The sequence below is a fragment of the Podarcis liolepis genome (genome assembly GCF_965112155.1).
Source record: "Podarcis liolepis genome assembly, chromosome: 11".
NCBI classification, from domain to species: domain Eukaryota; kingdom Metazoa; phylum Chordata; class Lepidosauria; order Squamata; family Lacertidae; genus Podarcis; species Podarcis liolepis.
The window spans coordinates 43691887-43714402 of NC_139565.1; the positions used below are offsets into that span (position 1 = coordinate 43691887).

The 22516-nt window shown below is 45.4% G+C and overlaps 1 protein-coding gene across 2 annotated transcripts; it reads right to left on the reverse strand.

The window, feature by feature from the left end:
- Positions 1 to 3079: 3079 nt before the first annotated feature.
- Positions 3080 to 22312, reverse strand: FST (follistatin). 2 transcript variants are annotated; one of them, XM_083466216.1, is made up of 6 exons: positions 22068 to 22312; positions 19747 to 19938; positions 16602 to 16820; positions 13933 to 14157; positions 5008 to 5238; positions 3080 to 4498 (listed from the first exon to the last, which is right to left on the reverse strand). In XM_083466216.1, coding segments are annotated over exons 1-6 (951 nt in total). In that variant the 5' UTR covers positions 22150 to 22312; the 3' UTR covers positions 3080 to 4496. The 2 variants fall into 2 exon arrangements, with proteins under 2 accessions (XP_083322342.1, XP_083322341.1); XM_083466215.1 differs by having other exon boundaries at positions 3080 to 4210; positions 22068 to 22306.
- Positions 22313 to 22516: the final 204 nt, after the last annotated feature.

Genomic DNA, 22516 nt, shown 5'->3' on the forward strand with positions numbered 1-22516 from the left:
ATCATCATATGTACTAAGTTTGCATTTTTACTTCCACATCTCCAGCAGTTGTCTGCATTTGTTATTTTCTTCTGGTAAAGTTTTGCTGGAGTCCAATGGACTCTGAATATTATTTTCTGCTGAATAAGTCTTAGATCCATAGAAGCTATTTCTGTTGATTTTATACATGACTCCAATATCACTTCTTATCTAAATCATACTTGCATAGCTGTCAACTTTTCCCTTTTCTTGCGAGGAATCCTATTCGGAATAAGGGAATTTCCCTTAAAAAAGGGGAAACCTTGACAGCTGTGGCTAGATGACCTTTGGGGTTCCTTCCAGCTCTACAGTTCTAAATACAAACGTCACAGATCTCCTGGACCTCTCACACTTCATGGCCTTTTGGCTTCACTGTTTACAAAATTAGTTTCCCTATCTGTGTCTGCCAATTGAGGATAACAGTTCACGCATCCGATAAAGCTGATACTTTCCCCCTGAAGCTTGTGCCAAAATAGACCTTGAAGGTGCTTCAGAAGACTAAACTGTTTTTGCTGTACCAGACTAATCTGACTACCCTTCTGGAGTTCCCCAGAAGTTAGGCATTCTTTATTTGATAAGGGTTTTGCTGGCATCTTGCTCATTGCACCAGAGTGTTCCAGAGGCTTCCACTGATGGAAGTCTTATTGCCAGCTGAATGACAGTGTTGGATACAGCCCAGTGGTGTCTATTCACATATTTTTGTGTAGACCACCAAGTATAAATAAATCCAGCTATCATTTGGCTTAGAACTGCTAGGTGCAAGGAATTAATTCCTCAGCAAGTAGACCTGTTAATATGCGATTAAAACTTCATGATCCCAGTGTCCACCAATAAAAGCTTTATTGCAGGCAGGCAAAATACATGATTATATTGACATTGTATGGTTTTACAGGATAAAGAGAGAGTCCCTGGAAGGATTCTTGAAACTGAACTAAGCTCTTAATGACATAAAGAGGAACAAACACTGTCACTGTTGCATTATTTATTACAATATTTCAGCCTTCCTTCGAGAAGCTGAGGGCATTGTATAACCCACATTTTATTCTCACAACAACCCTGTGAGTTGAGTTTGACTGAGAGAACGTGACTGGGCGAAGGTTCACCCCATGAGCTTTGTGGCTGAGTGAGGATTTGAACCTGGATCTCTGACGTTCTAGTTTAACATTCTAAACACTCCTGCACACTGGCTCTCAGGTGCCTCAATATGAGACGTTGGAAGTAAGTTAGAGTACAATTTTCTAGAATCTAGATGTGACTTTGCACCAGAATGGAACGTTTATTCTATGTGGAACAACCCTTTTACTCAATCGTGGTTGAATAAATAATAGATAAAATTATTTGACCTGTGCTTGTTTACCACTTTCCCATAACTCTAATAGATCACTTTTGACATGTCAGTATTGCTGCAAACCCTGTTTCTTTTACATCCCCAGTGGAGTAGGAATGGGGGGCGGAGGGGGCAGGTCGCCCCGGGTGCCACTCTGGGAGGGGTGACAAGATGGCCCCTGCCTCCCCTCAGCTGTAGAGCGAGCGAGGGTGCCCGCAGTCTCTATGGGCGCCACTCGCGCGCAGTCCGTATGGACTGTGCATGTGCGGCATTCTGTAGGGAGTCCATATGGGCTGCGCTGCCCCGGGTGCCGGAGAGGGTTCCTCCACCACTGTACATCCCCCAGTGAACTAAGGTTCAGATTTCATTTCTTCAGGTTTACTATGGCTCAGAGCTGTAAAAATGGGAAACCAATGGTTCCTTTGTTGTTGGACCTCAACTCTCATCCTACAACCTCTGGCCACCGTCAGTTCAGCCAATAGTCAGGGTTGATCAGCAACATCTCTGCAGGGATACAGGTTCTCCAGTCCTGTGCTAGGCATTTTGCCAGAGGCCTGCAATCTCATGGCGATTTCTAATGATCTACTAGAATCCACTATGTGAATTCGTACCATCACACAGTGATTTTTTTTCCTTTGCTCTCTGCTACTGATCATCCCCAATGTGGCCCCAAATCACATAGTGATATGGCTGGCAGTAGTAAATTCACCATTTGAATATAAGGTTTAAAGCAGTGCTGCAAATAAGTCTTCAGAAGACCACTAGTGGCCAGTGTAGTGGTATGGAACTTAACTTGAGAGGGCAGAGCAGTGGGGTTGTAAACATTTTTGGGGGGTGGCTCACTCAGGTAGGAGTGCCTGATTGCCTCCACCATAGCCCTGCCCAGTCCCCATCCAGGTTATCTGCAACGACACTGGTGTTTGGAGGGTGACTCCACCCTTCCACACCAGCCAATACTGCAAAAATTACTTAGTCCACAGATTATTTTACTAGTCCACTACTATTTGGTTCATCTGACAGAAAACCACCACCACCAGTTTCCCAGCATATAATTGCTTCCCTTCCCAATCATGTGACGCTTATTCCTACTCACCACATGTGATGAGGCAAGCAGCCATTTTGAAACCCTGTCAGCACCAACTCTTGGAGTTCATCCAGCACTAGATTGGGATATTTTTTTCACACCCAAAGAAAAGTACAAATTTGCTTCCATGATGGAACTCAAAGTAGCATATAAGGGATCTTAATGCTGTATTGTTTTTAATACTCAATTGGGAGCCGCCCAGAGTGGCTGGGGAAACTCAGCCAGATGGGCGGGGTATAAATAATATATTATTATTATTATTATTATTATTATTATTATTATTATTATTATTATTATTATTATTTATTTACCTCGTGTTCTTCCATTCAGACACTGCCCAGGGCTATACATGCTTAGTTTTAAGTTGACAGGCCTTCAGACAACTCCCGGGGCTCGAAATAACAACCTGCATTTGCAAACTTGGGGCCCTCCAGCTGTTTTGGACTTCAACACCCATCCCTCCCAGCCAGCAAAGCTAATGGTGAGGGATGATGGGAATTGTAGTTCAACACCTGAAGGGTACCAAGTTGGGAAGCCAGCTCTGAAACTAACTCCCTCCACATTCAAAAAGCCTTGGTGGTGGTGGTGGGGAAGAACCACATTAAGCAACCAATAACTGAAGCCAATGTATTATAGGGAAAAGAAATCCATTTTTTTATTTTTTCACTCATAATTTATTTACAAATACACATTATAACTTTTATATACATTGCACATTTACATGGTAGAAAAGTACAAAACTATATATTTAAATGAATTTATATTTAACTCGCCATGTTTGAAAATATAAAATTGCCTCAGAAAAAAAAGTATTATGAAAAGCAAGAAACTTGAACTGATAAAGCTTTGATATAATATTCTGTGAACACTTCGAATGAGAAATGAAAAGGACTTTTAAAAATGGAACTGCAGGACTATCTTAAAGGAAACATCAAATAAAACGTTGATGCATGTGACAATGTATTTTTCCCCCAATAAAAAATTATGCTCTCATTACATTTAGCCATATAGCTATTAACGGCCTTCATAACCCGATCTTTGGGTTTGGATTCTCATAGTACAGTAGAAATGTCCAGTACACTGAGATCACCTCAATTACATGAATCAATCAGAGGAACATAACCAAGGGATAACCAAGGGAAGCGGTTTCCTTAAAGACTGTCTCATTGCACCCCGAATCTATAGTTAAGTCAGTTTACAGCGCCTTTTGGTCAGTCAAGATTCCTTGTAAACAAATACCCGAGGGATTGTGGATGTATGTACAGAACCGGCAAGGAAATGCAATAAATAAAAATGTAACAGGAAACTGACATGCAAAGTTTTGTTAAAGTGGAAAAGAGTTAACACTGGCAGAAACAAGGATATGAAGAGTTGTGACGGGGATGGGGGGGGGATAAGCTCTAAGGAATGGATTTATAGTTTACAAGAAAAGAAGAAGCTTTACTATACAGGCAAGAGACCTCACAATAAATAACACTGTTCATCCCATAACGATTAAATTTCTTCCAAAAAAAAAAAAAAAAGGTGTACAGTCAATCGGACATTTTTTTATGTATAAATTATAAAACATGACACAGTATAAATAAATGTCTACAAGATTCAACTATATGTATACTTTTTTCTTCCCCAAATAAATAAGCATACATTTATGTACAGTATGGACATTGTATTTCTTGCCCAATGGCTATTCCAAAAGTGATGGAAGTTTTACCACTGATTGGAAGATAAGCTGTAGTCCTGGTCGTCGTCTTCGTCGTCTTCGTCAAGATCTTCATTAATGGCTAGATAGGAGAATACAGGGGAGCTGTTGTTTAAACACGGACAACAACAGCGCAGAAGCAGCTCAGAGCATGTTTTCAAAGCCCCCTGCATAGCCGTGATAGAGAGTTGCATTTTTACTCTTTTTTTGTTTTGTTTTTTTAAGCGTGGCTTGTAGTGAGATGCGCTTTGGCATCTGCTGTTACGCAATAAAGTTTTTGTGTGCATGTGTGTGTGTGTTACATAATCTATGAAGTCATAACTGCAGCAAGTTCTGAAGACTCAATGGCTCAGGTTTTATTGGCAGATTCCTGAAATTAGATAAAAAGTGCTCTTGTGTTCTAGGTTTTTTAAACTGCTTTTTTATTTTTATTTTTTTGAGTCCTTCATTCAGAGGCAACTGCAAGGAGACAGCAGCCCACATGGTTAAGTGTTAAGCTAGGGGGGTCGCGGGAGGGGGTGGGGAGGGAGGGTGCGATTAGATTGTAGCCAAGTGTTAATAAAGCAAACAGCAAAGCACTCTGAAGCAAACGATATTAAGAGAGGGCAGGAAATCGCCCGAAAGATGCATTTAAGGCAGCCCTCTGATGTTAAGCAGACCCTTTCCCTCAATGAGAAAAGGCTCCCCAAAATGTCCGCTGTTGGCTATCTGTTATGCCTTACGAACCACAAGACGTCTGTATAATATATAAATCTTTCTGCATAAGATCTCTCTCATGTTCCCTTTCATGTTTAATAAGGGTGTCAGTCTTCCCTAAACTGGGGGCTGTTTTGCCTTCAGAAGATAACCGTTCCTGGGAAGGTTAAAAATCTCACTTACAGTTGCAAGATCCTGGGTGCTTTACTTCCAAAAGTACACCCAGTGAACACGCTGCCTCCTTCATAGCACATTCGCTTGGGTAAGTGGTGTTATCGCTGGCACAAACAGATTCATCCGATTTGCTTTCGGGACAGAGCTCGTCGCAGAGGGCACACCGGCCTCTGCCCACTTTTAAATCCCACAAACATTTCTTCCCGGTGCTGCATTGGATGTCTTCGCAAGATTTGGCCTCTACAAGAGATTTTCATTTAAAAAAAGAAAAAGAGGGGAGGGGGAAAGAGGTTGACGTTTGCTTGCTTGTTTTTTGTTTTTTTTAAAAGAACTAAAGCAAAGTAACTGTGAATTTATATTCTGACAATTTCTGCAGGGTCACAAAGACAATTCCAAAAAACAACAGCCCTGTGACTGCCCAACAGGAGGCAGTGAAGCTGGAGGTGTGGGAAGAAGCTAGGACTTAAAATTGAGTTTTACTTGTCTCCTGGTTTTCTGATGGAGGGTGGGGCCCTGGCTGAAAGTTTTAGCTAGAAGAGGGAGAGTTTCAGCTAAAGGCACTGGAGGCTGTGAGTGCAATCTCAGAGAGGTTTCCTTATCCAACACTCTCAATCAGCAGAGGCTGATGCCCCTTAGGACTGGCAGGGAGGCCAACAGTAGATGCAACCAGAGTCAACGGCAGGTAGAGCAAGAGACAATGATAGGCAAGGCCAACTAATTCTGGTTTCCTACTGAATTCTGCAAGTGCAAGAGATGAAGGAGGAGGAGGAATCTGACTGCTAGTGCCACTCTCTGGACTGATTATTAGGAGGTGGGGGCTGACAGAGGACAGACTAAGATTGGTAAGGCAGAGCTCCATTCAGCCTAGCAGACTAGCCTCCAATGCTGTCTGCTCAGGCTAGGTAGAGAGACAGGGTCACGATGCTGGATACTGAGAGGCATAGCAGTGAGGTGATGGATGACAGAGCTGTGTGGGCTACCCAGCCTGCCCTGCACCTCATAAGCTATACTGCTATCCTCCTGTTTGGTGCAGAATCCTGTTCCTTCTCCTGTTTTGAAACAAGATTCATTTGCTAGCCTGATCTACTTTCTGAACATGGAAGGTTGAGGAGTGCCATCTGTTCCTTTGCTGGCCTTAGGATTGTTTTACTCTATTTGCCTTTGGGTGTAATGGCTCAAGCTGAAACCCTTGCCATGGCCAAGTCCAAATCCTATAAATCTGATTTATCGGCAACAGCCACCACAGAAAGTGCCAGCCCTTAAAATTGTGTTGTCTGGGGTGAAGGACAAAGTGGTGACACTCCTCTACTCCACACACAGAAACCAACTGTGCTGGTGGTTGAATTCTTACTTCCACACTAATGACGGGATAATACTCTTCACCACACCTAGAGAGGCCAGGAGAGGCTGTGTGGCAACACAAGGGAATGGCTGCAGAGCTCAGGAGGAACTCTGGGTGGCTGCTGCTTCGACCCACCAGCATCTGCCACCTGAGGCGGGTCCCTCACTTTGCCTAGTGGTAGGGCTGGCCCTGACTCTAGGGAAGCACTAGGGTGAGTGTCAACTTTCTGTGTGGGCTGGATAACCAGGCGAATCAGAGTGATTCAGGAGTCTTTCCCTCCCATGCTGAAGTGCCACGTCAAAAAGAAAGACAGGCCTGCCCACTCAGGATTATGAATGAAAATGTATCCCTTTTATGTCCCTCACAGACACAAAAAACCCACTTGGATCAATTTATCCACAATTTGACAGGCATAATCCACTCTGGAAGGACTACTGTGCCTGCAAACTTCATCCACTCTGGCCAAAACAGGGGGAAAGTTTTAGCTAATGTTAGATTCCCCATTACAAGTGAATGAAGAAACACATAGTTGTTTTAGACACAGGGCCTGGGATCTAGAAACACAAATCAAAGCAGAGAGAATTCAGAGTGACCTTGAAAGGAACCAGAGTTTTAAAAAGGCACAGATTCAAGGTGAATTTTTAGGCCCATTCCCTATGAATAAAAGAAAACGCACATGACTGCCTTTAAAATGACCCTAGGTTGCCTGATAAAGGGGGTGTTGGTGACACACATTTGCCACTGAGATCCGTAAGCATAAGCATACTCTCTAGGGAGCAAATCCCATGGAACCCAGGACGACTTAGAAGTGGGCTATGTGGCTCTTGTGTCATACTGATCTTCCAGGTCAGAGGTAGTGGCCTACTGCCAATGTAACAGCTTCTACATGAGCTGCTGAGCCAACTCTGGGCACAGGGACAGCTCCCAGTGCTGGCACAATGTTATAAACTAGTAATTGCTGCTGGTCCCAAGACCCCTGTGCTCGATCTTTGAGACCAAAGATCAGAATAGGATTTTTAAGGGAAAGGCATGCGAGGAGAGAGGGAGGGAGGGAGGGAGAAGCATCTTGCTTTCTAGGGCTCAATTAGTCCTCTATTTTTATAAACAGTGGCAGACCCAGCCGCAATGGTCACACTGAATGACTAGCTCTGCATTCTCAGAAGGGTCAGATAATGTAGCAAACCACTTATGACACCAGAAGGAGTTGCAAAATCAGCTCGTGTTACAGCAAGGAGCCCAAACAAGATCAAAGTTTTGTCTCCCACTCTAGGTGTTAGGTTAGCACGGCAAAGCAAGGGGAGATTGCGTGATCAGAAACCTCTCTGTCTTGAATGGTTACTGTACTCATTTTGCCTATGAATTTGCGTAGAAATGTCACAGGCTGTACATTTTGCAAGTCAAGGTCCTTTAGCTTCAATGTTTACAGCCAACTGAGGACAACATTTCATGCAATCAGTACAATGACTTGTGGTGCATGAACCAGGTCAAATTTATTTATCTTGAAGGATCTACTGCAGTCTTTATTGTTTTAGCATGGAGTATATAGTGTATGTGACTGTATAGGGCAGTGGTGAGGCAGGGCAGGGGGAGAGCTGCTGTTAAAAAAAGTTAAAAATCTAAGATCTTGGCCACATGCAAAGTGCTTTTTTAGATTGTAGCTGTTGCCTTTCTTTCTGTCCATAAATTCAGTACAAGATATATAATTTGCAGCTGATTATCAAATTAGTAAATTATATAGGGAATCACATCAGCCATTGGCTTCAGTTGTACAACCTTCAGCTGAAACTTGTATTATCTTCTTTCTCGGATGCTATGGCTATTATGCACTCTAACATGGCTGCACTGTTATTCCTCCACTCCTGGGGAGATCTAGTTTCCCCCATGCTGTGTATAGCACTGTGGAAATTGCATTTCTCAATGGTCCAGGCGTAAGAGAGGTGAATATGAAAGAAAGTCCCCTTGTTTTGTTCATCTCCTGTAGTTCCCCAGCTGACCTCCTGATTTGCTTGTGCAGTGTTTATATAGCTTCGTGTTAATTGTTCCTTCATCCCACAATTTCAGTGTACTTCCCTGTCACTTTCCTAACTGCAGAAAGTCTGTTGATTTTTTTTTAAGTGGATTTGTTACACTAAGGCCACAGAGCACTTCAATCTTCTTTAATTGTGCTAACCTAAATGTCCAATATGTGCTTTAATCCCTTGACCAAACATAAATGGAAGGATGTAGGGTTGCCATATTTAAAAAACTGAAAAGCTTTTTTTGAAAAAAAAAATACTTGCCAAAAAACCCCACATTTCTGATATGGACTGCCATATGCCTGGGTTTTCCTAGACATATTGACTGATTTCCCAAAATGCCACCTGGATGCCATTTTTGATGGACGTATTCCAGACATATGGCAGCCCTAGAAAGATGAGAATGCAAGTGGGTAGTGGGGGGGGGGGATGACTTGAAAGCTCACTGAAGCAGCTGGGGGGGGGGCAGAACCTGCCATGCTCTCAGTGGTATCATCAGGGAGACAACAGGCTCAGCTTATTTTTTCTGAATTTGTTTTTTCCAAGCCCAGCACCATGCATGACCAGGGTTGGGAGCGATGGTTCCCTGTCACTAATTTTGACACTGGCAGATATCACCAATTGGCTGATTTCCCCAGGTATGTTCAAATAGGGTTCTGCATTTTTCACTTGTAGACTTAAAATAGGAAGTTGTTTGCTTTTTATCATCCATTGTAAATGCTCACAAGTGATGCATTCTGGACTAAAATGTGCTTTTAATAGCACTTAGGAAAGCTGCCTGGGTGGCAGAGCAGGACAGAGTCCTTTAATGTAAGGGAATGTAAGTACAAAGGAGCTATTGAGGTGTAGTGTCTATAGAGTGCCGGATTTAAATAAGTTAAACATACATTCAGAACCCTGCTCAGTTGTGATGCACACCGCTTGATCTTGGGGGAAAAGACACAGGATATGTTGCTAATCTAAAGTCTGACGCCCACAAATGGCAGATGAGGTGGTAAAACCTTGCCAGGACAATGCCTCTTGAGACTGTATATATGAGCTCAAATGGCTGAATGCAAAAAAAAGAGAGAGCTACCTACAAAAATCCCTAGAAAACTAGAATGCCAGGAAAAAAAGCTAAGCTACAAGTTCTCTTTTTGATCTACTTTTCTACTACATTTATTTGTTTATTGTATGGAGAAGCATTTGATCATGTAAGTCCATAGCTGCAATCTGAATTGGTACAGCACCGAGAGTTTAACTTACTATCCACTGTTTGTGAGAACGAGGTTAAAAAGCCCTTTCTCCAAAAGCCTGCCCTTTTTGGAGAAAGGGGAGAGCACAACTTTAACAAATGATCTGAACTCCCAAGTTTTCCCAATAGGACAGAGTTATAAAGCATCTCCAAGGTTAATGAGAAAGTTTCTGGAAGATGGAGAGGAGCATGTCTTCTGCGGAAACAGGCAAAAGCCGTCTCCTATCACATGCAACCCCACCCCTCTACAGTGGTACCTTGGGTTACAGACGCTTCAGGTTACAGACTCTGCTAACCCAGAAATAGTACCTTGGGTTAAGAACTTTGCTTCAGGATAAGAACAGAAATTGCCCGCTGGCGGCGCAGTGGCAGCGGGAGGCCCCATTAGCTAAAGTACCTCAGGTTAAGAACAGTTTCAGGTTAAGAACGGATCTCCAGAATGAATTAAGTTCTTAACCCGAGGTACCACTGTATCTTCAAATTCCATACTGGAATCAACAGGGAACTGGGTTTTGTAGAAAAATTATTGAGTTAACTAGGGCTAGAAGTATTAACTGCTTTTGACTGTATTTCTGCCAGTGACGAAAGTCTCAATTCTGGGGGGTACTCCTTGCAAAAAGGTTTGTTTCAGTTGCCCTCACTTATCCTGACCCTTAGCTGACGTCTGTGATACAAATCTGACTGGCTTTGCAAAGTTGTAATGATATCTCATTACTTAATTCCTCAGTGGGTACGGTGATCTATGAGGAAGGTGCAAGAAGTTGCAGCAAGTGGGGAAATGGCAGAGATATAGCAGCCAGGTAAATGGAATTAGAAAAATGGATTTTCTGTAGAAATTTCCATGCCACTGAAATGACTAGTCTTGACCAAAAAGTAGAGAAAAACTGGCGCGCCCCTTGCACAACACATTCCATTCCTCGTCTTCCACACCAAAACCACAGCAGAAGAAAATGCTAAAAGTTCCAAAATTACTTAAAAACCAAGTAGGAATGTATTCCTGGAATCCAGAAATCCAGGTTTTAGTTCAAGAAAACTTTCTATTTAATTCAGCTGACAATTACTGAGGACAAATCTTTGGCCCACCTCCCACTGGAACCCCAAATACATGAGGATACCAGATCTTTGAAGATGTTTTCAGACCACATGGCTTCAGTGTTGAAGTCAACTGGATTCCAATAGAAACAACTGCCTGAACAACAATTCATGGGGAATATCATTTTACATGGACCAAAAATATCTATTCTCCCTTAAAAAATTTAGATCTCTCACAGGAGTGGGGAAATAACAGTTTGTAGTGAAGCCATGTAGCGTGCATAGCCATAGCATCAGACAAAGAAGGGATGAAAAAAACCTTTTTCCAGCCTTGGCATACTGAGTGATAGGATGGAAGGGAGAACTGAAGGTCTTATTGGACTCAGGTTAAAATCTGAACCGGAGAAGAAATTTGGGGCTCATAATACCAGCCTCATATTGTAGTTACCCAAATTTGCATTTTTGGGCTCACAATACTAATCTCCTATTGGAGTTACCCAAATCTGCATTTTTCAAGTCTGGAATTATGAATTTCAGCACCAGCCCAATTCCTGAGTCTCTCCCCTTGCTGTCACTTAAACTGCCATCTGCTCCTCTTCCGTTGCAAAGAAATTGTATTAGAATGATTATGGTTGCCAGATGAAGGAGAAATTTTAGGGGATTATTATTACCTGATAGCTTAATTGATTAACAGTGCAACACTATAGATGTCTACTTGTCACCACCACATCCAAATACTAGTTGGATCGGCTCATGGATCGTGGGGGCAGGGGACCTCGGGGGATGCACAGGGCTTTGGATCCAGTGACTCTAAACCAAGTGGCTCCCCACAATGGAAAGCCCTATTTTAGGGCTTCGTGAGCTTTTGCGCCCACTTGGGCATAGCACAGACCCTCCAAGAGTCCCTATTTCCCAAGGACAGCCCTGATTTAGAGAAGCCATCCCAGTTTTCTGATTTGATCCCAGAATGTCCCCTAGGATGTCCCTATTTTCATTGGAGAAATGTTGGAGGTTATGGAGTTATCTGACCCTCGAGCTGTTTGAAGGCAGTCCTGTACAGTCGTATCTTGTTTTGCGACTGGGATCCATTCTGGAGCCTCGACCACTAGCCAAAAAGGACGCAGGGCAAAGCACCATGTCTGCGCACGAGCGCTTCCGGGTTTGCCACGGACGTTTGCCGGAATGGGCGCTAGATGAGGCGGACGTTTGCAGAGGTATAAGGAAGGTTTTTTTTTTAAATGTTTAATGTTTTGTTGTGTTTTTTATATATGCTGGGAGCTGCCTAGAGTGGCTGAGGCAACCCAGTAAGATGTGTGGGGCATAAATAGAAACATATAATTATTTATATATATAATTATGGAATGGGACCTCCCTAATTTCATTGGAGAAATGTTGGGGGGTATGATAGCATGGGACCTCTGCCACAGTGGAGCCATCCCATACTAGTGGTACAGAGGCCAGCATGGAGGAATCCATGCAGCTTCCTAACATCTCAAGTCATTGACATGGAGTGTATGTATTAGGGTTGTCCCATCAATCTATGTACATTTTCCCATGATAGGAAAAAAGGCACAGCAGTTCTTAAGAGGGAAGCATGCTGAAATTGGCTTTGACTGATGTACACATGCATTGAAGCAGGCAGAATTTTGTAAGAGGCATTTCCTTTTCACATAGGAGAGAATGCGTCTTGCAAGATGATACTTTCTATCTGCAGTGTTAATAGCTATGGCTATTAAAAATAAATTTCAAGTTGACCTCAGGGCACCTTTTTAGTCAATGTAATTGTTTAAAATTGATTCATCTAAGCAATTTAGCAACTAAATCAGGTGTGGGGGACTTGAGGTTCCAACATTGTTGGACTCCAACTCTCATCAGCCCCAGCCTGCACAGCTAACATTTAACAATGATGGAATATTTAGTCAGCAGGTTCCTCACCCCTGATCTAAACCTTGCCATCTTAATTGTAACAGAAATGTAGTTTGAGGGCAAGCAAATGTGATTTGAAATAAGATCCCTGTCACAGAATCATCAGGTTGCCTTCATCAAGTCTCTATCTCACACCCTCTTTCTCTCACAGCCTTTAGTTCTTTAACTTTAAAATGTAAATCATACCTCACAGAATCATTGTGGGGGCCAGTGTGTGTAAAGTAAATGAATATATATTTGCCTTGCTGGCTTATGCCACCTATTTCTGAGGGGCACAGATACCCTGAAAGCAGCCTCTCTCCACTCTGGAGGGTTCCTCTGGCTCACAGGTTGCCCAAATCCAGGTGTCTCATCCAGCCAATATTGAATAGACACTCTCTGACACTGGCTGTTGTATGGCGCTCATTGCCCTTCTTGTTAAGGTGACTGATGGAAGGTCTCTGGCTCCCAATAGGGTAGCCTCACAACCATTTGCCTCTCCACACATTGGTAAACGTCCCGTGAGACAAGAGGAAGCAGAATGAGGATTACAATAACAGTACAGTGGTACCTCGGGTTAAAAACTTAATTCGTTCTGGAGGTCCGTTCTTAACCTGAAACTGTTCTCAACCTGAGGTACCACTTTAGCGAATGGGGCCTCCCGCTGCCACCGCGCGATTTCTGTTCTCATCCTGAAGCAAAGTTTTTAACCTGAGGTACTATTTCTGGGTTAGCGGAGTCTGTAACCTGAAGTGTCTGTAACCCGAGGTACCACAGTAAATGGTAATATTTAAAGTTTATAGAGCACCTTTTGAATGTTCAAAGTCCTACATTCCTGCAGTTTGATTCTATAAAACAGTATGTTCCTCACTGTTCAGTAGATACAGTTGGCCCTCATTCATCTGAGGTGAACTCAGAAAACCTACCAAGATAACTGGTGAAGAGTCCACACAGAAGAGGTTCTGTGGGCAGGAAGGAGGGGTGTGTGTCCTCAGATGGGGTAAAATCTATTTAAAATGACTTGAAGAGGAGAACTGGTCAGGGCAAAGGTTAAACACAGGATCATAGGAAGCTGTCTTATGCCAAGTATTGTCTACACTGACAGGCAGCCGTTCTCCAGGAATCGAAACTGGGTTTTCTCCCAGCCCCGCCTGGAGATGGCAGGGATTCAATCTTCTGCATGCAGAACAGATGCTCAAGCACTGAGTCAAGGTCCTTCCATAAACACTCCTTCCACCTGCCAGTTGTCTCCTGTGGCTGCCTCTCCACTAGACACCAAGAAGGGAGCCCTGTGTTTCCCTCACAATATCTGGTTCCACCCATGAGGCACAGATCCCAAGTTGGATGGTGTAGCCTCCTTCATTCAGGCCTCTCGGGTTTTCCCCACCCCAATGCATGGTACTTACTGATACATTTTCCTTCGTAGGCTAGACCGATGGATCTTCCGAGCAGGCAGGTCGCTTTCCTCAGATGACAAGCGCTTGCATATGTGATCCCGTCGTTCCCACAGAGATACTGTTCAGGGGAGGTGGGCTCTGGGCAAATCCGATTGCATGTCACACAGTTGGCGTTATTGTTTTGATCGACCACACAGGTGGAGCTGCCAGGGCACAAAACATCCCTACAGGTCTCTGAAAGAATAGACAGGGGGAAAGACCTGTGAGCAACAACAGGAACCACCTTCACCACCAAGCAGCCTAGAATAACATGTGGCACCAACAACAACCATTGAGAAGTTGTTTAGTAGCTTTTTACGTTAAATGGAAATGAACACAGTGAAGAGATGGCCACTCTGTCTCAGTGGTGGGGAGTCTCTGGCCCATCTCTGGCTAATTAGGCCTGTTTTCCCCCAAACCATTCTGGCCCACCTGCTCCACCCCTGCAAATATATCTGTCTGTCCCACACATCAGGGCTTGTAAAGTGTGAGCAGGCAAAAACAAGCCAGACTGCTTAGTCCACATCCAGTGGGCTCCCACTTCCAGTTTTTGAAGTCGCATATGCATGGTGTTTGTTGCAATCCAGGTGAATCCTCTAGTTTCTTGAGGTAAACTGCTGTTTTTCTCAAACCAGCTTACAACAATAATAGTAATTTGTTATTTATACCCCACTCATCCAACTGGGCTGCCCCAGCCACTCTGGATATCCAACAGGATATAAAATTCTGTTACAGGACTGCCTTCAAATGTATTTAGCAGGTTGTGTAGTTGTTTATCTCCTTGACATCTGATGGGAGGGTGCCACTGCCAAGAAGGCCCTCTGCCTGGTTCCCTGTAACTTCACTTCTCGCAGTGAGGGAACCGCCAGAAGGCCCTCAGAGCAGGACCTCAGTGTTCAGGCTGAACAGTGGGGGTGGAGATGCTCCTTCAGGTACACAGAGCCAAAGCAATTTAGGGCTTTAAACATCAGCACCAACATTTTGAATTGTGCTAGGAAACGTACTGGGAGCCAATGTAGATACTTCAGGACCGGAGTTATATAGTCCCGGCAGCTGCTCCCAGTTCCCCGTCTGGCGGCCACATTCTGGATGAGTTATGAGTTTCTGAGTCACCTTCAAAGATAGCCCCATGTAGAGCTTCAATATGACTAGCCGCATTTACTTCATACTTAAGAAGGATGTGTATGTGTGAGACAGCCACCACACATGAGGCAGATGACAGCTGCAAGAGCAGGAATTCCAGGTGGAGAGGGTTGCAAAGCCATGCGCATCCAGGCGAAGACACATCTGCCTCCTGTCTGGTGTGAACAACACTGTGCAAATGTGAATTGAAACACAGCGGGGGGTGGGGCAGGGAATGAACTTGCTGTGTTTTAAGTCTCCCTTATCTGTGGCGGCAAAGGGGACATAAGGATCCGGCCCATTGGCCTGATCCAGTTCCCTACCCCTGCTTGGTTTACTAGCCACAACATGGATAGCGCTGCTGTTTTCAAAACTTGGTGTTGCATCATCTGCATCCCAGTACGCCTTGTGGTGAACCCTTGCCAAGCCAAGGGGGCACAAAATAACAACAAGAACAACAACAACAACAACAACAACAACAATTTATATGGGTCCCTATTTAGAAGAACCATAAAAAAGCAACTGTATCAAAATGAATTATTGTGAAAATAAGAAATATTTAGGCAGGGAGGGGTGCGCGTCAAATTTTGTTCTCACCCAGGGTGCCATACTACCAACATCCACCCCTGTTATCTGGATGAGTGTGACACTGTGAATGTTGTCTTGTGGAAAAAGTAACAGCTCCCAGCACATGAAAACAACTAGGGCAGGGGTCTGCAACCTTTAAGACAAAAAGAGCCACTTGGACCCGTTTCCGAAGGGGAAAAAAACTGGGAGCCGCAAAACCATTGCGACATTTAAAACAAATATATCTCCGGAGCTGCGATCTGACAGTGGGTGGGAAGGTGACGTCGGGACGGTGTGTGACTAACGCACGCACCGCCCCCATGTGACGTCACAGCCACAGTGGGGAGTGTCGGGGCGCACAATGCGCCTCCTCCCCTTGCTAGTATCCGCCCCGGAGCCGCGGCAAAGGTGTAAAAGAGCCACATGCGGCTCCGGAGCCGCGGGTTGCAGACCCCTGAACTAGGGCACCAAGGAGCAGGATCAGCTTTAACTATTCTCCAGGATGATTCTTGCTTTCTAATTGCGTGTATGTTTTAATTGTACATATGTTAATTGTTTTTTTGGTTGGGGGGAGGGTAATTTTCAAGTGGCATTCCCCACCTATAGCCTGAAGAGGAACACTTGAGCCAACCGCTTGAGGACTCTACCACCTCATTCCGCTACACATGGGTAGGACAGGCTTCTCGACACCCTTAACAAACTACAGTTCCCAGGGTTCTTTCCCCTTTTTCAGAGGGGAAGCCATGTGCTTTAAATGTATGGAGTGTATGCAGTCCTTCTTGGGGGAACTTGAGTTAGAATCCACAAAGCACTTTTCTGCACTGGTATCTCCTGCATTATATACCATGATAAGTAGTATACCGGGAGAACCAGCAACTTCTGATTTTCCAGATAGACCTTCTCCCCCCACCAGCATTGCGACCCAGAGAACAGATTTGTTGCCAACTTACTTTTGCATCTGCCCTGGTACTGGACTTCAAGTTCAGGCTGCTCTTTGCACCTGGCTTTCAGAAGGGCACACTCATTCTTGTAGGTCTTCCCATCCAAGCCGCACACTGGACCCTTCCATGTGATATTAGAGCAATCCGGAGCACAGACACACCGAGGTTTGTTCTTCTTGTTCATTTTGCATTTCTTCCCAGGCCCACAGTCCACATTCTCACAGGTTTCTAAAGAGGAAACGGGAAAGGGAGCGGGGCAGTGTTGGGGGCGGGTAGAAGAAAAACCCAGAGACATTGCTTTAGTTGAACACCCAGAGTCCTCACCACAGCTTCACAAACAACCACAGGCTGACCCAGAATATAAGGAAGGTTATCCCCTCTCCCCTTCGCCGTAGCAAAAAGGCCATAAAATAAAAACAGAGGATCTTCCCGTTTGCTGAGCCAGATGCTTTCAACGTGACGCACAAGTCTGTATCCACTCCACTCCTTCCCAAATGCCCCTTATTCTGGTGCTATAGGCACAAAATAATGTCTGTGCACTCCCTAGTTATTAGCAAGCATTGGGCAGTAGCAACAGACATTAGAGCCAGTGGCGTAGCGTGGGGGGTGCAGGGGAGCCCGGCTGCACTGGGCGCAACATCTGGGGGGGGGGCGCTCACACTCGCAGCTCTCTGCCCCTACTAAAATCCACGGGTTAGGGGGCGCAAATTACTTGCCTTGCCCCGGGTGCTGACAACCCACGCTACGCCACTGATTAGAGCCCTCCTCCATTGAAAGGGTGGGCCATGCTATCCTTTTAATCGTCTGATGGCATGCCCAAGGGGCTAATCTCCAACGAGAAACTGCATGCGCAGGACAAGTGAGATGCATGTCAAAGATTGCTTCTTTGAGGAAATCTGCCTCAGCTCCTCCCTTTCTCCAGTCCGTTAGAATCATAGAATTGTAAAGGATCATCTGCTCCAAGCCCCTTCAATGCAATCTTTTGCCCAACATGGGGCTCAAACCCTGAGATTAGGAGTCTCATGCTCTACTGACTGTGCTATGCAGTATCTTCTCCGCTCATCCAGCACTCCTGACCTGTTGGGTTTCGTCCTCTACCCTCTTTCATTGGGGAGGTCATTTAAGTTACAGACAGCCCAAGGTTGCACGTGCCTCTCTGAAAAGCCCTGGCTGCGATCCATTTCTTTTTAAAATTATTATTATTCTAGAATAATCATGCCCAAGATACTTGGGTAAGTATTGGCTGAGGGAGCCGGCGTACAGCCTCCGGGTCATGTGGTCAGCATGACTAAGCTGCTTCTGGCGAACCAGAGCAGCGCACGGAAACGCTGTTTACCTTCCCGCTGGAGTGGTACCTATTTATCTACTTGCACTTTGACGTGCTTCCGAACTGCTAGGTTGGCAGGAGCAGGGGCAGAGCAACGGGAGCTCACCCCGTCCTGGATATTTGAACCGCCAACCTTCTGATCGGCAAGTCCTAGGCTCTGTGGTTTAACCCACAGCGCCACCCACGTCCCGGCTACACCTTAGTTCTTTACAAAACAGCCTTCGCCATCCTGCCACCCTCCTTACGTTTTGGACTACAACTCCCATCTGCCCCGGCCAGTGCAGGAAAACACCTGGAAGGTACCAGGTGAGCAAAAGTTGCTATGGAGCTTTGCACACTATTGCCACTAAAAGAAAGTTCGTAGTGGTTGCACCTTCCTCTTTCATGCTCACTCACACACCATGTTCCCCCATGTAACCAGAGCTCAACTTGAGTCTTCATCAGAGCATGCTTTGGACTCCAGTGGTCAGTAAGAGGAGCAGGGGTGTTGTTGTTGTTCCTGGCAGGGCCCCCGTGGCCATAATAGCCGTGTGGCAAAAAGCTGCTCCCAGCATGAAGATGAATTGGCTGGGAAAGGGTGGCCTGCCAAACTTCTGCTTGTTGTGCAGCTGTTAGAGGCACAGGGGGAACTGCTGGCAAGCCTACCTGCAGACTCTGGTATGAAGAGCGCATGCAGAATTTATTTCTGCATAACTCTAGCTGCCCCTTAACACATCTAGAATTAGCTGGAGGCAGTCTTAGAGCACCAGGAACTCTCCTTCAAAAATAAAATAGCGATGTCTATTATAAGGAGAAGCTGTTTATTTTCTTGTAGAGAAGGAGACACTGTATGGCAGACTGTCTAGAGACCTGAGATCTGGAAGCCCTCGCTGTTACTGTAGGGCTTTCATTAGTCAACAAAAGGCAAGGCAAATGTACTCTGTACCAAGGGACCCCTGACCATTAGGTCCAGTCGTGGCCGACTCTGGGGTTGCGGCGCTCATCTCTCTTTATTGGCTGAGGGAGCCGGCATACAGCTTCCAGGTCATGTGGCCAGCATGACTAAGCCGCTTCTGGTGAACCAGAGCAGCACACGGAAACACCATTTACCTTCCCACTGGAGAGGTACCTATTTATCTACTTGCATTTTGACGTGCTTTTGAACTGCTAGGTTGGCAGGAGCAGGGACCGAGCAATGGGAGCTCACCCCGTTGCGGGGATTCAAACTGCCGACCTTCTGATCGGCAAGTCCTAGGCTCTGCGGTTTAACCCACAGCGCCACCCGTGCCCCTTACCAGCTCAGGGGCACTTTAATCTCTTCTGCCTTGCTACATGTATCACATGGTTAGTTAGTTATTCAGCATATAATCCGCCCTTCACCAGATGATCTCAGGGTGGAATAGGATTGAGCCCAAGGCACTGAAAACAGATTCCTGGGCTCTGAGCCTTGGCACAAATTACGAAGCCCTAGGCTGCGATGGGTGGGGTGAGAAGTCTCCTCCTTCCTAGGAAGGGGCGGCAACTCAGTTTTAGACCTTTCTATGCAGAGGAACGCAAGCCCAACCTCTGACTGCTTCAGGGATAAGAAGGGTTCTCAGGTTGCAGGACTGGGGGAAATGTTCTGCCTGTGTGACCTTGGAGAGAGAAGCGCTGCTGGTCAGAGCAAACACTACTGGTCAGTGTGGACCAATTGTGTCTGACTCAGCACTGGGCAACTTAAGAGATTCATTCACATGTTACACAGGACACAGGTACAAAGCTGTCACACAACTCATTGAATGCAACATGTGAACACCCCTGGGGAAGAAATGCAGTCCTTTCCTATTTTTATTTTTAAGAGGCCCCCACCTTTGCATGGGATACAGTTCGGGGCACCCCCGCTGAAAATCATCCACTTGAAAAGCACGTGATCGCTGACGTCCTCCTCGGTCCAAGAAGTGGTAAGCCTGCCGGTTTTACAGCACTCCTCCTTGCTGAGACCATTTTTGTAGAGGACCTGGCAGCGGCCGTTCCTGGCTTGCCGGAGCCAGCAATTCCCAGCTGCATTCAGAAAGAGAGAGGGAGAGAGAGAGACCCAGCCATATCAATGTCAGTTACCAGTGACCCAGACACAACACGTGCGGCTTTCATTGACTTTTACTAGACTGTTTACTTTTTATTTGTCCGGTTTCATAACCTGAAGCTTCTCCTCAGGACCAAATGGAAGCGCTATTCCAATAACCTGATCAAGCCAATTTGACGTCTTACTTTTCCATATGGAGAAAGCGCTGTAGCTTTGGAGGGGAGTGTGGCGTGTAGGGTAGGGTGGGGGCCCGAAAAGACTTAATTGCACGTGGCAGGGGTGCGAAATAGATCTCAGGAATTATTTTTTAAAAAAAGGAAGGAGAAGATCATAAGGAAAAAAAATGACGCTTATTATCTCCCCCTCATTTGTCCATCCCACACTCCACCCCCTTGCTTAATTCATACATAAAAGTTGGCACACACACACACACACACACACACACACACAACCGACGGGGAAATTTCACTACAGTCTTTCCCGTCCCTCCACCCAAAGTATAGGATTTGGCAACGGTGGTAGATAAAACCGTAGTCTTTCGAAATCATCAAACTTTGCTGATTTCATCAATAGAAGAAATAGATGGCTTGTAGTAGATGAGTGATTGACCGAAGTGTGCACGCGTACTGCTAAGCGCAGGAGGAGGGAAGCGGAGAAGAATCGGATTAAGCTACACAAGTTTACACGGGTTTACTAGAGAAAAACAATTGGGGGAACATACGCGCGCACAAACACACGGTTACCCACAACAACAACCTTGCGGCTGGTCTGCTGCTGCTGCTTCTGGATCCGAACCAAGAACACTGATTAGACCTGTCGCTCCATTCTCTGAGATTGAAGAATTTGGGGGAGGGGGCGGGCGAGTCCCTCGTGAACCACCAATGTGACTCCTCCAAACACTCAGTGGCAATCGATTCTGCTTCTTTATCCATATGGGAATTTTGCCAGAGCAAAGAATTCAGAAGGAAATCACACACACGACTAACGTGGTCTCCCAAGCACCAAATCTATCCGCCTCAAAACTTCAAAAGAGTAATGGTAATAATAATTATCGTATTTTAGCTGCTGTCAGTCTAAGGTCGCAATATAGCACCAAGGGAGGCATAATCATTAACAAAGGAAACAGAAATAAATGCCCCAAGTCTAAACTGTAGAAGTATCCTAATAACCCCTCAATCCACATCTAATCAATAATGGAGTGGAGATGGGGCGAAACGCTTTTAGTCGTAAATACGTGGTTACATTGTGGGTTGGGTTTTTTTTTTAATCACCCTAAGATATCCTTTGCCAAAGTTCACAGAATGGCATAAAACTAGAGGAAAGCAGGGGCACATAAAACAATTATCCAAACTTGAAAAAACTATTTTCCTCTAGGAGTGTGAGCTATAATAATGAGTTCCTTTCGGGGTCCATATTCCCATCCTCGTCGCGCCAAGATGATTTTAGCAAATTAAACAGCAACCTTACCAAAAAGCTGCAACAACAAAAACAAAAAACAAAACTGCACAGCCTCCCCCTCCCTCCCTCCCTCCCTCCCTCTCAGGCGCGCGCGGGAGCACACACAGATTCACACATGTTCAAAACCAGACCTCCGTGGTGGTCGAACTCTGAAAAGTTCTGAGCTGGTGCAGCGGCTCATTTAAGCTGCAGCGCGTTAGGGATGCAAGATAAAAGCTATTGAGAAAAAGGGCTAGAGCTAATGATGATGAAGGCAATCAAGATTTTAATGATGATTGCGCCTAGCTTCTCTGCCCGATGCACCCGGCCAGACGCGGATCGCCCTGTCACCTCTGCGCCATTTGTGCCAAGGGGCCCGCGCAGAGCGATCCTAAGCACGTTTCCACCCAAAAAAGTAAGTCCAAGTGCGAGTTGAACGGACTTGTTTATTTATGTCCGAGACGGCAGCCGTAGACATGCAAAATCCCAGACATGTCTGCTCAGAGGCATGCCCCGTTGAGTTCCACAGTCAGCTCATCTGACGGGAGAGTCTCTGGAGAAAAGCGTGGGGGAAGAAGGCAGAAAGGGTAGACAGACAGACTCTCTCTAGGCAGACGGATGACAGAATAGGCACATCTGCACATTAAAAAGGCGTAAAAGCGCATCTTACCCTGTGCTGTTTGATCTTCCATGAAGTGGCAGAAAAACAGCAGGAGAAAAACCATGCCCGGGAAGATTCTCTGATTTAACATCCTTAGTTATTTCCCTCCAGCGGAAAGAGAAGACGCAACCTCTCAAGTAGCAGGAGGAAGACGAGGGAAACGAAAGAGCACGCCAGACAGACAAGCCTGCTTATTGAATGAACGTCAGGCTCTGAATGCAGCCTCTCTTTAAATCTATGGGGTCTTAGCTCTACGGTGGGCGGTCTCCTAATGTGTGTGTGCGCGCGCGAGTGTCTGTGTGTGTTCGGAGGTGGGGGGGGGAAGAGTGTTGGAGATTTTTAAAAGTTGAGTGCGAATCAGTGTGAAACCCTTTCCAATGATCCGACCTCCCCCCCCTTTTTTTAGGTGCGCGCGCGCGCGCGGGCACACACAGACACGCGCGCCCATCTAGTCTTTA